Source organism: Dermacentor albipictus, chromosome 1 (assembly GCF_038994185.2).
Source record: "Dermacentor albipictus isolate Rhodes 1998 colony chromosome 1, USDA_Dalb.pri_finalv2, whole genome shotgun sequence".
NCBI lineage: Eukaryota > Metazoa > Arthropoda > Arachnida > Ixodida > Ixodidae > Dermacentor > Dermacentor albipictus.
Window position 1 is genome coordinate 259,061,384 of NC_091821.1, and position 14,558 is coordinate 259,075,941.

Genomic DNA, 14,558 nt, shown 5'->3' on the forward strand with positions numbered 1-14,558 from the left:
TTTTCTTTTTTTGTTGATATACAGCAGGGATCATTGAATGTATTTTGAACTTGGTGTTCATGCATATATTGACAGGTTACTTCGTTGGTTGAGCTGGTGATGAAATTCAACTGTAGTGTGGTATGACAAAGGACCAAGAACAAGCTTACAGTTGTGTTTTGTGTAGCCTTCTTGATCTTCACAAACCTTCACTGCACGTTTGCACATTTGTCTTCATAGAAAGCTATTCTAAGTCGGCTGTAATCTGCTTTTATTTATTTTTATCTTTTTTTTAAGCACAACACTGTTCAACGCTACAACACTGCTTAGAGTTGTTGCAATAGTATGGCTTCCTGACCATGCAAGGCTTAGAAGGAATCGACAAAAGAGACAGAAATCAATGTGCACACAGCATAGTGTGACAACACACGCATACATCAATACATTATTGCTCAAGAGCAGCTTTTACAAGCGGTCAGAAACTTCTGCCTTAGCCACTCAATCATGCTGGTTCATTGGTAGCATAGAAAGCATAGTGTGTTGTCGTAGCAATGTACCGTGCAAAAACCCGGAAGCCATTTCTGTCATGAAAGGCCGTGAGCATGCACATGATTGAGATTGAGGAAAGAACAAGATTAGGCTGTGGGGGGCGGATGTGTGTCACTTTGTTTCTCTTTCCTGTTTGTGCACCATTTCTTCTTCGTGGTTATAGCACCAACAAAATTGACCATCTTGCTGGACCTTTTGTTATTACATTTAAAGTGACTTTGAGAGCTGAGATCATAAGAAGCCAACGAAGACACCAAGGACAGCGTAGGGGAAATTACATGTACTTTTTAATTGGATTAAAGAAATGATAAATTAATGGCAATGAAAGTGGATGGAAGAACAACTGGCTGCAGGTGGGGAACGAACCCACGTCTTTGCATTACGCATGCAATGCTCTTACCAGTTGAGCTACTGCGGCACCGTTTTCCCATCCACTTTTTGGGTATTTATGTTTATCTACTACAACTAAACCTGGGAATGTGTTGGCTAGCGCCACACCTCACAACCTTGACTGCAGATGTGGAAAATTTTTTTCTGTCGCAGGCGTCACGTGTATGTGATCTTTTTGGGTGAAGTCAAGTGGCTAATAAACCCACACATGCTGCCTGAAGGCATCAATGCTGCCGGATTCGAGGCCTTGCTACGTAACGAACGAGAGGAAACAACACTGAGGGCCTGAATATTATTAGTCGTATCATAAGAAGCCAACAAAGACACCAAGGACAGCATAGGGGAAATTACATGTACTTTTTAACTGCATTAAAAAATTATAAATTAATGACAATGAAAGTGGATGAAACACAACTGGCCGCAGGTGGGGCACAAACCCACGTCTTTGCAGAGGTGAGGCCATTTAAATAATGATTCTGTGTTCATGTACTGCGAGTGACTGCATTCACTTAATACCTTTATATTGTAGCGATAGCTTGCTGGAAACATAATAATTTTAAGATCTCTCTATAGTATTTTCATGGCAAGTATTTACCATACTGTATCATTCTGATTACGTGCAAAAATTTAGAGCAACTCATTATAAAAGTAATGTATCAATACTGTGAGGACACAACTACAGTCAAGTAACCTCAGTGTTCTTCTTAAGCCGAAGCTGTGTGCTGTGTTGTTATAGTATGTACAGTGGTGAACTAAATGATTTGACATTTTGCATTTTGGTTCTCAGCTAAACCGCTTAGAAAATTTGTGTTGAGTTATACTAAACCACTATTTTCAGACAGTAGGCTCTTTAACACACTCTGTAATGTTAATTGCACCACATAGCCCAGCGATCATAAGCATGACTTGTATATTCCAAGGATGTATAACAAGAAAACTGCATAGATCAATCGGTACTTCCGAAAATATGCATGCGCTGATGAGAGGAAGTTCAATCATAATTGATAATGGTAGCAGAGTGAAAGGTTTGGCAAGTTACTGCAAGTTTAACATATGAATAGGTGTGAAAGGAGCCAAAAAGAAACGAACACACACCCACAAACACGCAGGCACAACACACACACACGCACACACGCGCACACGCACGCACGCGCACGCACACACACACACACACACACACACACACACACACACACACACACACACACACACACACACACACACACACACACACACACACACACACAAACAACAACAACAACAACAACACCTACTGATAGCTTAGAAATGCAGGCAGTTGATTTCTGATAGAAAACGCCGATATCATATCATTCTGTTCACTACTGTATATAACAGCCCAGCTTGCTATATATAGCTAGTCTTAAATTTGCAGTTTTAGCTTGTTCGTGCTTATTCTATTTCTGCACTTCTGTGCTACTTGCACCTCTAGTTTTTTATTTCACATTTCATTTATAAATCTGCAACTTGCTTAAGATATTAAAGACTCCATCTTTTGTTTATGGTGTAGATAATAAATACTGTAATTTCAGTGTTATTTCTCTTTTTTTTTTCACTGTCGAGAATGCAACTTTGTGTTTCTCACATTGCTTGTTGTCATGTGTGCTTTACTGTTTGATTTTCAGTTCTTGTGCAGTATGATCAGGTAGAATTAATTTCAAGGATTTTGTACACTCAGGAAAAGGACGACACCCTACGGTGGAGGCGGCCAGCAGTGGGTGAGGCGGAACTGCTATGTCTGCAGGCCCTATTGAGCCACACAGCCCTGCCTGAACACCGGCGAGTCCTGGTTGAAGAGCTTGGCGTGCTACCACTGCTGCAGCGAGTACTTCACGAACATGCGCATGACTTGACTTTGCACAGCCTGGTGGCTCAAATGATGGCCAATCTGGCCCTTGACTCATCACTACATGAGCATATCTTTCGTGCTGGTGAGCAGTTGCTGGCTGCTAAAGCTTTTGCCATGTATTACAAGGTAGAAATAATCAGGTGTCATGCAGCCAGTCTTAGTAGTCATCAAACACCAGTGCCATTGAAATGGTTGAAGTTAGGTTTGCCAGCCCTCTTTTATAGTAAGTCAGAACGAGGATACTGCATTCTTCAATCCTCCTTTTTCATAGTCATTGAATTTGTCACAATTCAGGCTGTAGTTCAACTTGACTTTAATCTCCCCATGCATTTTATCTTATCTTTTGTCAAGCTCTTCAGAGTAGTGAACTCTTTTTTTCACTTGAAGTTTACCTACACAGACAGCAAAAAAATAACATTCACTGAAAAGTTGGAGTCTGTAGTAGTTTAGCACTACAGGCCACGCATTGTTCAATATGCTGCGCCTGTGGCGGGAGTTTGGCTCTGAGACTTGCCAGGTCTAAATACAAGATAAATATTTGTCCTGACAGAGTCGGGTTGGAACTTGGGAATTTTCCTAAAACTTGGGGCAGTCCTGCTTAGGCTGGGATGGTTGGCAACCATAGGTGAGATCAGTTAGTGGTAATGGCTAGCTCTGAATGCTATTCCATCTGACCATTTGATTATTAGTTGACTGACTGCAGGAACCAGCTGCAAGTTTTGGTGAGTTTGCAGCCTATCACAAAAAATTAAAGGCCACTCAGCCGTTGCTGGCAGTGGGCGGCTGGCATTTACTGATTTGCTATAGGGTGTGCAGTGTTGGCTACTTTAAGAAGAAACACCTTGTTAGTATTCAAGAGCTCATAGCAGCTGATGTTCAGCAAGAACTCAGAAAAATATTTTTTCATTTAGTGACATTATTGTGCATTGCGTGAGGCATATTTCCTTTGTGAAGTAGAAGAAACAAAGTTATACCGCCTTGAATACTGATTACACATTTCTCATAAAAGTGGATGACCCTGTACATTGGAGAGGGTCAACAGAGAATTAGTATTCAATGTCCCCTATGATGTGTTATGTGGCTTTAGTGTTGCATTGCTATGTGCACCATTTTTTTTTTCCTTTGAACATTAATCTTGTCAGTCAGCATGGTCATTTCAGGCAGGGCAATAAAATGGCAAGACACATTGTTGCCTGCTGCCATAGAGAGCTTCAGTATGCTGGGAATCTCAGTTTGCTGTAGATATTTTGCGCATGTTAACAAGGAAAGTTCTTGTCTAATATTATTGTTTGTACCATATGTACTGCATCATTTTGGCAGTTTTTTTTCAGCACTAAATAAAATGCCTCACTTGAGCTATTTATTGCATGAGTACCTATTTCAAGCATGCCTTGGTTGGTAGCACTTGGGATGGCAAAGCCATCACAAACATGGGTGTGGGGCTGAACTTGCACGATCCTCTGGAGCTTCACCTGCTAGTGCACAAAAATCCAAACAAATCTATTTTGTTGTAGTGGCATTTTGCTAATCCTAGCCTTCTTATTGAAACTTAACAAATTTTCTTATGGTTATGTGCTGACTGAAAAAGTAACTTTAAAAATATGACTGTACAAACAAATAAGAACAGTGATAAAATATTACGGATATGCTATGTTATTCAATTTATAACCAAAATGGAATTACGGATATGCTATGTTATTCAATTTATAACCAAACTGGAATTTGTGTTTTGACAACTAGATACGGCCATCACATTACTTGTCTTTCCATTTGGTTCACAGACTCAAAGTCCAGCTGTCATTTTCAGAAAGTAATAAAAAGTGTAACTAGTTTTTTTTGTGCTTTATTCAGGGAAAAAAGGAGCACACTAAAAGACCAAACATTTCTTATGTAATAACTACTCAACATTAGAAAATCATAATTCATAAAATTTTATGGTTAGTGACAGAATTTGACAGAACACAATTTTTGCAGTGAGGTGAGATTTTTTAATTTTTTCTTGTTTGTTTATATTCTAGAAATGTTGTTTCTTGGTCCAAAATATGCAACATACTTCTTTTCAACTGTCTGGATATGCTTGACTGGCCATAACAATAATAGCTTTTATATTATCAAACTGGCACCTGCTTTGTGATTGCAGTAATCTTTGGGCATGCTCAGTTTCATAAAAGGAAATAGATTCACTGAAGGTCAGTGGGCATTCTTTGAAATTGAGTTGGAAAGCAGTATAGAGCTAATCACTTCGATGCCCGTACAAGGTACCGAGAAAGGTATTCATTTACTGAGGCCCCCTTAAGTCATAGCTGATTACAATGGCTTTTGAGAAGCTGTTGCCTTTGGTTTCTCGTGGAACCTAACCTTGCTTCCTTTTGTAGGCTGGGTTGGTATATTGGCACGCTGGTTACGCTCCTCCGAAGTGTTGCTATCATTTCCTGCTGGTCGTGCTCTGGCCAACATGGACAAAGATTCACTGTTGCCCACGGAATATGAAGGTGGCATCTATCTTTTACATCCTCAGTACAGAATCAGGTATTTGCTATTTGCATTTCCCTGCGGTGCTTTGAGCATCCTTTGTTGTTCTGTATATTGTGTGTCTTCTTTAACATTATTTGCCAAAGAAGCAGTTAAATTTACTGACACCAAAATCTAAATGAATTATGTAATTGGTTTTTGGGCATGTTTGAAAACTTATGTAGTTCCTGAAATAGTAACTCCAATCATCATTCACAGTAGAAATACAAGTTGGCACAAACAATGCCACATAGGGTAGTCGAAGTGTTTCTACATAGTGTGTCAAGTTGTTGGAAAACCCTAAACTCTTGACTTTGTCTTAGGTGCTTGCTTTCTTTGACTCTGCAGGGAGCCATCTGTGTCAGCAGATATCATTTTTGTGCATGGTCTGCTGGGTAGTGTGTTCAAGACATGGAGGCAACATGACAGCCAAGATTTGGGCAAGCTGACTAAGTTGGAAAGCCTGCTGGAGCCATCAGTGTCAGCAGTTCGAAGCAGTGCCTGTAAAATAACAGTAGACCACACATCTCCTCGAGCTCTTGCAATGCATGAGAGGTACACCAAGTGCTGGCCAAAGGTAGTGTACACTTGTTGCGGTCTCATTCGAGTGTGTGTTTAATGGCTGGGAAATCGAAGCTTCTAAGTACATCTAGGGAGTGAATTCCTCTGGGGAAAACACGGGGAAGGCGGGAGATAGAAATTCAAGATGATGAGCAAAAAGAGAACACGATAAAAGCGGGAGCCAACGTTTCGACAAGTGGACTCGTCTTTTTCAAGGCAACAGATGCTTTCCTCGGCACAGTATATATAGGTAGGATTCTTCTAAAGGGGAGAGCAGTTGATTTGGGTGGGCGAGGCAATGACCAAGAGTGTGTTAGCCGTGAGGGTGTAGAATTTAAAAGAAAGGTGTGCTATTCAACATCGGCGGAGGAATGTGAGATGGTGCCGTGTGTCAGTCGGCCGTGTGTTTATTCGTGGAAGGGGCCCAGAGCGAGGAGTGGGGAGGAAATTATCTGCTCCACTGTAGGTGAGGGAGAACTCAGCTCTCATATAGCTCACTGAGAATGACACTTCACCGGAAACCTATTGATAGCCAGCAATATTTAGACTACAACAGCCATTGCCCGCAACATTGCAAGCAAGGAATTTTAACCCAGAAGCGAAATGAATAAGAAGATTCTGCAGCGAAGAGAATGATTATATCCATCACCTAAACAACCTTAAAGCAACGCTAGTAGAAAGAAAATATCCACACGCTCCTCTTGACAGAGCTTATGACGTCGCGTTAAGATCGGAGAAGCAGTCAGAATTAGCTAAGAAACAGCCTACGCCAGAATCTGAGAGACCACCAACCTTTATAACAAAATATTCCAATGCCCTCCCACACATAAACAACATTCTACGAAAATACCACCCTATATTATCAAGTAACGAGCATCTGAGAAAATCGTTCCCGGTGATACCAAAGGTGACTTATCGACACGACAGAAACCTTGAAGACTTGTTAGTGCACGCAAAAGTGAGCCAACATCATTCCCCCGTAATAAACGCATGTTACCCCAGGTGCAAAACCTGCAAGCACCTTCAAAGTGACATTAACATTAAAAGCACCGCAAATAGTTATACACACGAAGTGAAAACTAGCTTTACTTGCACTGGTTCCGTCGTGATTTATATGCTTGAATGTTCCTTCTGTAAGAAACAATATATCGGTGAAATGGGACAATCAATGGACATCAGGTTAAACGGACATGGCGTGGACACAGCTAAAAAGCTTCCCAAAGCCGTCACCAAGCATTTCAACCAACCAGGTCATAACTTTGATTAACTTAAACTCTACATCCTACAGTCAAATTTTCATCTTGCACGAGACAGAAAATACAGAGAATGATACCTCATCCATAAGACTTTGCAACCAACAGGTATAAACGTTTCAAAGGGAGCTTTAGAATCTATTTGCTATGCTAAATTTCAAGCTGTAGGCAATAGCACTTAGTTTAGAACGACAGAAAGCTGAGCTAGTTGGTAAGGATTCATTATGCAAAAAGGTGAGGCGTGCAGACAGGACACAAGAGAAGAGGAGTTTGGCATTCGTGTTGTCCACTTCTCTTGTGTCCTGTCTGCACGCCTCACCTTTTTGCATAATGAAGCTCTTAATTATTCTTCATATGGTTGTTTAGTGTTTTGTTTTTTCTTTTCTTTCCTCCCTTTCTATTTTATTTATATATTTATTCCATTTTAGTACTTTTTTTCCATGAGCGCCATTTTCTGCCACTTCTATTCTGTCTTTCAGAGAGACGATAGCTCACTGACCTCCAGCAGAGCAGATAATCCTATTCCCCTCGTCCAGGCCCCTTACACACACAAAAAAAAAAATGCATGAACGGCTGGCATACGGCGCTACCTCACACTCCTCCACCAATGTTGAATAGCACACATTTCTTTTCAATTTTACACCCTTGCCACTAACACACCCTTGGTCATTTCTTTGCCCACCCGCATTACGCCCTCTCCCCTTTAGAACCCTACCTGTATACACTGCCAAGGAAAGCAGATGTCGCCTTGAAAAAGACAAGTCCACTTGTCAAAATGTTGGCTCCTACTTTTACCTTGTTCTCGTTTTGCTCTTCCTCTGGGGAGTAACATTATACTACATAGTGCACTTTTCATAGGTGACCTGTAGGCTTTAAACAGACACTAAAGAGCAGCTCTAAGTCAAATTACGTATTCTTTCACAGCTCTTGTTCCATTGTTTGGCAGTAAAGGTTGGTTAGTAGCAGAGAGAATGAACCCAGTTCTCCTTTTTTCCCTTTGCATACATACCGCAGTGCTGGTATGTTAGATCATAGGGTATCAAAGTAATTTTGCTTGCCTGTGCCATTATTGTGCAGTGAAGTTGAGTTTTTAATCCCTCTAGAATGCAATGTAATCCTTATTTTTTATAAACTATGTAGTAATCCTGAGCAGTTGCTATCAAAATCTGTGATATCACTGCGAGCTAGCAAGGAAACTTCCTGGTGGTGTTGTCATGCACACCTGCCAGTGGCTCATTTGCTGTATTCTGCTGCTGAGCACGAGTTAACATGTTCAATTTCTGGCTGTGTTGGCTGCATTTAAATGGGGTCAAAAGAAAGAAGTGCTTTTGTATTTAGGTTTAGGTGTACATTTAAAAAATCCCAAGCACTCAAAATTAAGCAAGAGCCCTCCACTATGGCGTCCCGTATAATCCACTGTGCAGTTTCGGGACGGCAAAAGAAGACGCTCCTAAAAAAAAAAAACTTTTTAAATATTTGTACTAGAGCTCTAAAAATCGACCCCCAAATAGAGCATTAAAATCAGATTTCAAATATGTGATTAGTTTCTGTGTAGCCGGTATAGTTCTTGAGTTATGTCCTACAAAATGGCAAAATAGAGTGATTTTGTGGGCATTTTATTGTGTAAGAAGTTTTCGCAAAAAGCTTTGGTGTGTAGCTTATTTAGCTCTCTATAGACCGCTAAGTGCTGATATCTATTCAAACAGCATCTAAAATTACTGCAACTATGAAAAAAAAATAATTTTCATCAAATGTTTTCTGCAATCACATGAAAATAACCTTCTACATTTAGAATTGTCTTATACTAATGAAATTCGGCATACATACACTTGAAGGTATGTACAGTGCTGATACCTACTTGAAATTACAATATCTCCCAGCATTAGTTGCAAATGTACAAGGTTATATTTCAGAGAATTGAGGGAAAAAATTAGTTGAAATGCTCTAATCTTGTTGCATAGTTCTAGTAATTGTACATGCTGTTTGGTAAATATCAGCACTTGGTGACCTACAAAGAGCTAAACAAGCTGCAGCACAATGCTCTTTGTAAAAATTTAGTACATAAAAAAGTGCCCACAAAGATGACTATATTTTGCCATTGTGCATTGCATAACTCAAAAACTATAACAGATACACAAGCAGTAGTGACATATTTGAAATCTGCATAGAAAACTCTATAATTGGCTGAAATTTGAAACCTCTAGTGCAAGTAATAAAAAAAAAGTTGTTTCGAGAAGCGTCTCCTCTTAAATCCCCTTTGTTAAAGAAAAAAAAAAGTTCACACACAGTAAGCCTGATGTTTTTAGTGGCATAGAACTGTAATTTACCATTCAAACTGACCTTATAGCATTCCTTTTCAGTGTCACTTTAAATGAAACTTAGTTTGTGACCATGGGTGAATGTTAGAAATAACATGCAAGGAATTTCTTTGTACTTTGCTGGAAAAGGCTTTGTGTAGTGTTTGTTTCATGCTGTCTAAAAGATTGTGCACAGCTATGTTTCATCGGCCTTTACTGTGTTGCCTCAGTTGGTGTCTTGCGCTTCTTTCTTTAATTATGTCATGCTTGCATGCAGAGCTGGCTGGCTGAGGACATACCAAACACAAGGATATTGGCTCTAGACTATGACACTTACTTGAGTCAGTGGTCACCTAACTGCCCGCTTGAATCTAAAAAGTAAGTTCAAAGTGGCACCATTTAAATCCCCTGGAAACAAGATTTACCAAAGGTAATTGTCTTGCACTTTGTGGTAGGCGGACACTTTTTTCAAGAGCGACTGACATGCTCGCAAAGCTTCACCAAGCTGGTGTGGGAGAGAGGCCTATTATTTGGATCACGCATTCAATGGGAGGTAAGCAACATAGGTTGGTGGCTGATTTTTGTGCTGTAACAGCTGTGTGCACTCAAGGCAATTATTTTCTTACATTAAGTTCAAAACACATTTTGTGAGCTTTAAGGTCAGTGAAAGGGTATGTCTAGAAATGGTTTTTTGGCTTTGCTGTTTAACAAGCACAGTAAGAGTTAGTAACACTACCTTGGTTATTATTGCTTCTGGTAATGATTTTAACATTTCCCTGTCACTGTTGTGCAACATTGTTTGAATAATAACTGCCACTTTTCAGTAAATAATGTACTGTCCCCCCTCCCCCCCCCCCCCCCTTGAGAAAATGTGCTGTTTGCCACCACAGAAGCTTAGCAAAACACATTGAGCACGAGATATTATGGAAAAATGGAAGTACTATCAGCGTGAAATTAAATGCGAACAGCGGAGCGTGTGACCAAAGCGTAACTGAAGGTATAATGCGTGCCATCGGCCAGGCATCACCGTTGGCAGGCGCGCACATCCAGTTTGACTGCACTGCGCCATGATGCTCCCCGTGTACTATGATATTTTTATTGCTGGTCTGGTTCTGTTTTATTTGAACATGAGAAAAGATTACAGCACAGTAATGATGGCTGCACAAACTGTGCCACGCACACTGCTGTTCACATTTCATTTGATGCCACTACCATACACAGTTTCACTGCACTGTGTGATAATACTCACCCTATACAGTGATATTTTAGCTTCTGTTTTCTTTTATTCTTCTTTTTCTTTTCTCACTATCAAATGAAAGAGAACAAACATATCACAGTATAGCGTAAGCATTATCATGCAGTGCTGTCAAACTGGATGTGCGCACCTGTTGATGGTGATGACTGGACCATGTGCACTATACGTTCAGTTATGTTTCAGCCGCTTGCTCCACTGTTCGCGTTTCATTTGATGCCGGTAGTACATACATAGCATGTGCCAGTGCAAAAGTATGGATGGGCTTATATAAGACCTTATACAAAAGTTGCTGATTGGAAACCTAGATACAATGCATGAGGTTCAAGGAGAGCTGCTGGGGAGAAGCCAGCTGCAGCATCATGTCCTACATATTAATGACATTAAATACAACTCAGTGTGTTGTGTTGCAAGGTAAATTCATCGCGCACCACTTCACACTTCTTTTTTCCTTAAACAATCAAGTCGTCAAACAATTAACAGTTAGGGCGCGGTCTTAATTTTATTAAAGGAAATTTTAAGCATGCACCACTTACAGTGAGGCAGTTGCTTTACTTTACTAACATCTGCCCTATTCTGGAATATGGGTGTACTATGTGGGAGCCCCATACTCAAATACTAATTAACAAAACTGAAGCTATTCAAAATCATACGGCACATTTCGCAACAAGAAAACATTCTATGTCAAGCAGCATTACTGACATTCAATGTAGCCTGAATTGGGATGAGCGCGCCACTTTTTGAAAACATTTTCACATCACATTCATTATGAGTACCCGCAGGGGCGTCTGCGTGAACAGGCGTTTGGTGTGTTGCGACACCCCGTACTTCAGCACACGAGGGTTGGACCCTCCCGCATGTAGCCGTACGCGGCTTAGCCGTGTCCGGGGAAAGGGGCATCCTGGGGGTTGAGCCGATGCTGGGTGTTCGGACCTTTAAGGCTGGAGGCAACACACCTCTTTGGCCTCTGCTTCATGTAGACAGCACCCCGGGACTGACCCACCTGGGGGAAATCGGCATTCGCCTCTTCCTGTCTTCTCTCCTCGAATCTTCGTCTTTCTCTCACTTTCTGACCTTTCCTGTGTTCTTCTCTCTTCTATTTACTCCCTTTCTCCTTGGCAGCAAGGGTTAACCTTGTAAGGCTATCCTACCTTGGGTACACCACATTTGGTTATAGTGACGGTGTACGACTGGCGTCGTGCAGACTTGTATGCAAGCTCTGTCGTGTACCCTCGTTGGGCTCCGTGGTGAGTGGTCAGCGTTGTTGCCAACTTTTTATGTATTTTCATGGAAACTTCTTTCCTCCCACTTCCTGATCGCCCTCAGAAACGAGGGCGCACCGAAGATCTCTTCCAGTTTTTCGGATGCCAAATCCAGAACTTCCCCCGCTTCCACGTTGTTCACTCTGTAAAAGTCGGACAAGCCAGTGCGAACCATTTCACCGTTCCTTGTTTCAAAGTCGTTGACTGATGTTCTTGGTCCAGGTTACAAGGCGTCGAGGATGGCAAGCGGTGACCTGCTCTTGGAGCTCCGCGATCAGAAGCAGTATGAGAAACTACCGAAACTAGTGTCATTTGGGGAGACCCACATAACAGTAACCCCGCACCGTACAATGAACACCAGCCGCGGTGTTGTGTCGGACGATGATTTGCTTCAGCTGACTGAAGCGGAACTCCTGGAGGGCTTCAGTGAGCAAAATGTTATCAATGTCAGAAGAATTAAGATGAGGCGGGATGGCAAAGAAATTCAGACGAAGCACCTAATAATCACCTTTGGTTCAAGTGTCCTGCCTGAGTCAATCGAGGCTGGGTACACCGAGCTCCGTGTTAGGCCATACGTGCCAAATCCCCTCCAATGTTTCAAATGCCAGCATTTTGGCCACAGTTCGCAGAGCTGCTGAGGCCGCCAAACATGTGCGAAATGCAGTGCCCATGAACATGCGTCTGAAGCTTGAGAGAACTCTTTGCATTGTGTAAACTGTGATGGGGAGCACGTTGCGTACTCACGGTCATGCCCGTCTTGGAAAAAAGAAAAAGAAATTGTCACGATCAAAGTGAAAGAAAATATATAGTTCAAGGAGGCACGTAGGCGGGTGTCATACCTGCCTAAGAGCAGCTTTGCCGATTTGGCGCGTCAGGAGCCAGCGCCACAACAGCCTCCGGCGGCTGTCTGGCCCACACGCAGTGAGCCGTCGGTGACGTCATCCGGCCTGCCAGCGGCTGCAGCTAGTACTGTTCCGCCACACAGAAGGGATCATCGACCTCTAGTCCGGTGTCCTCAAAGGTCTCGTCGAACGTGCCGAGGCCTTCACGGCAAGCACAGCGTTCGAAAGAGTGCTTGTCCAGCGCCTAAGGAGCGACGAGCTTCTTTTGACCCCTCCAAAAAAGACAAAACTCGCATCACGGCACCCATAAAGGGCCCTGTGACCTAACCTTTCCTTTCCAGAACACACAGTATCAAACTCTGTCAAAATGGATTCACAAATTATGCAATGCAATGTGAAAGGTCTCCTCCTCAATCTTGACGACGTAACCGAACTTTTACACAAACTTAATCGAAATGTACTGTGTGTTCAGGAAATGCACTTAAAAGCTACACAGACAAATTTTCTCCGGTTATACACTATTTTTCATAAGGATCGTGACGAGATTAACACCTCATCCAGCAGTGTAGCCATAATTGTCAATAAAACTGTTGCTTGCCAACACTTGCCCCTTCGGACGTCCCTCGAGACAGTTGCAGTTTGAGCAATTCTTTTTAAAAAGTTAGTAGCCATCTGCTCCAAACTATCACCTGAGAAAAACAGAATTTTACAAACTTATTAACCAACCTCCTGAGCCGTTTCTTATTGTCGGAGACTTTAATGCTCATGACAGTCTCTGGGGAGATTCCAGGACTGATTCGATGGGTCGCTGATCGAATCCTTTCTAGTTACGTCCGTGTGTGCCTATTTAATAGGAAAAAACCCACCTACTATAATATTGTGCATAATTCATACTCCTCGATAGATTTAGCACTTGGATCTTCCATACTTTTTTCTTACTTAGAATGAAATGGTATAGAAAATACATTTGGGAGTGACCACTTTCCGATAACTTTAAGCTTACTAACACGACACGACATTCGTCCACAGGTACCTCCCTGGAAACTTGACTCGACTGATTGGAAATGTTTTAAGGAATCTACTTGCTTATCACAAGATTTTATACGCAATTTTAGCATAGATAATGCTGTAGCATATTTTACCGCTTTTATTATTGATGCAGCTGAAAAGTTTATTCCACAAACAAATGGTCAGTCATCTATGAAACATGTTCCTTGGTGGAATGAAGACTGCAGAGATGCACGGAACAGACAAAATAAGGCATGGGACAGATTGCGCCAGTATCCCACGGCGGAAAATTACATTGCATTTAAACATATCAAGTCACAAGGACGGCGCATGAGACGGCAGGCTAGGAGAGCAAGCTGGGAAAGGTTTCTCTCAGACATCAATTCCTATACCCAGGAGGCTAAAGTATGGAATGGGCTGAGAAGGCTAAAAGGGCAGCAGATCAACCCATTACTTTTGATTGATGAGCGAGGAAATACCTTGGAAAACCAGGCCGATGCCCTTGGCTTACATTTTGTGTGTGTATCAAGCTCCATAAACTATTCACAAACATTCCTTAAATACAAGCAAATAGCAGAACTTAAGTCAATAAACGGTAAATGCAGACCAAATCTACCGTACAACTGTCCTTTTAATGTTGCCAAGCTTAGAGCTGTGTTGAGCTCGTGTATGAGCTCTGCACCGGGAGTTGACAAAATCATGTATAACATGATTAAAAACCTACACACTGATACACAGATGGCAGTTCTGGCACTTTTTAACTCTGTTTGGGCTGCTGGATACCTCC

General features: G+C 41.7%; 1 protein-coding gene and 1 non-coding gene across 5 annotated transcripts in view; one reads left to right on the plus strand and one right to left on the minus strand.

The window, feature by feature from the left end:
- The window catches only part of LOC139054367 (protein SERAC1-like), a 44,560-nt gene that overhangs the window by 14,608 nt on the left and 15,394 nt on the right, over positions 1–14,558 (plus strand). For all 4 annotated transcript variants that reach the window (XM_070531252.1, XM_070531253.1, XM_070531250.1 and 1 more), the window contains exons 6-10: positions 2,615–2,867; positions 5,161–5,314; positions 5,645–5,873; positions 9,685–9,785; positions 9,863–9,960. In XM_070531252.1, the coding sequence (XP_070387353.1) occupies positions 2,615–2,867; positions 5,161–5,314; positions 5,645–5,873; positions 9,685–9,785; positions 9,863–9,960 (835 nt within the window). The remainder of the gene's footprint in view (positions 1–2,614; positions 2,868–5,160; positions 5,315–5,644; positions 5,874–9,684; positions 9,786–9,862; positions 9,961–14,558) is intronic.
- TRNAT-CGU (transfer RNA threonine (anticodon CGU)) lies at positions 874–946 on the minus strand. Its single transcript has one exon. It is a non-coding gene; the product is annotated as a tRNA-Thr (tRNA).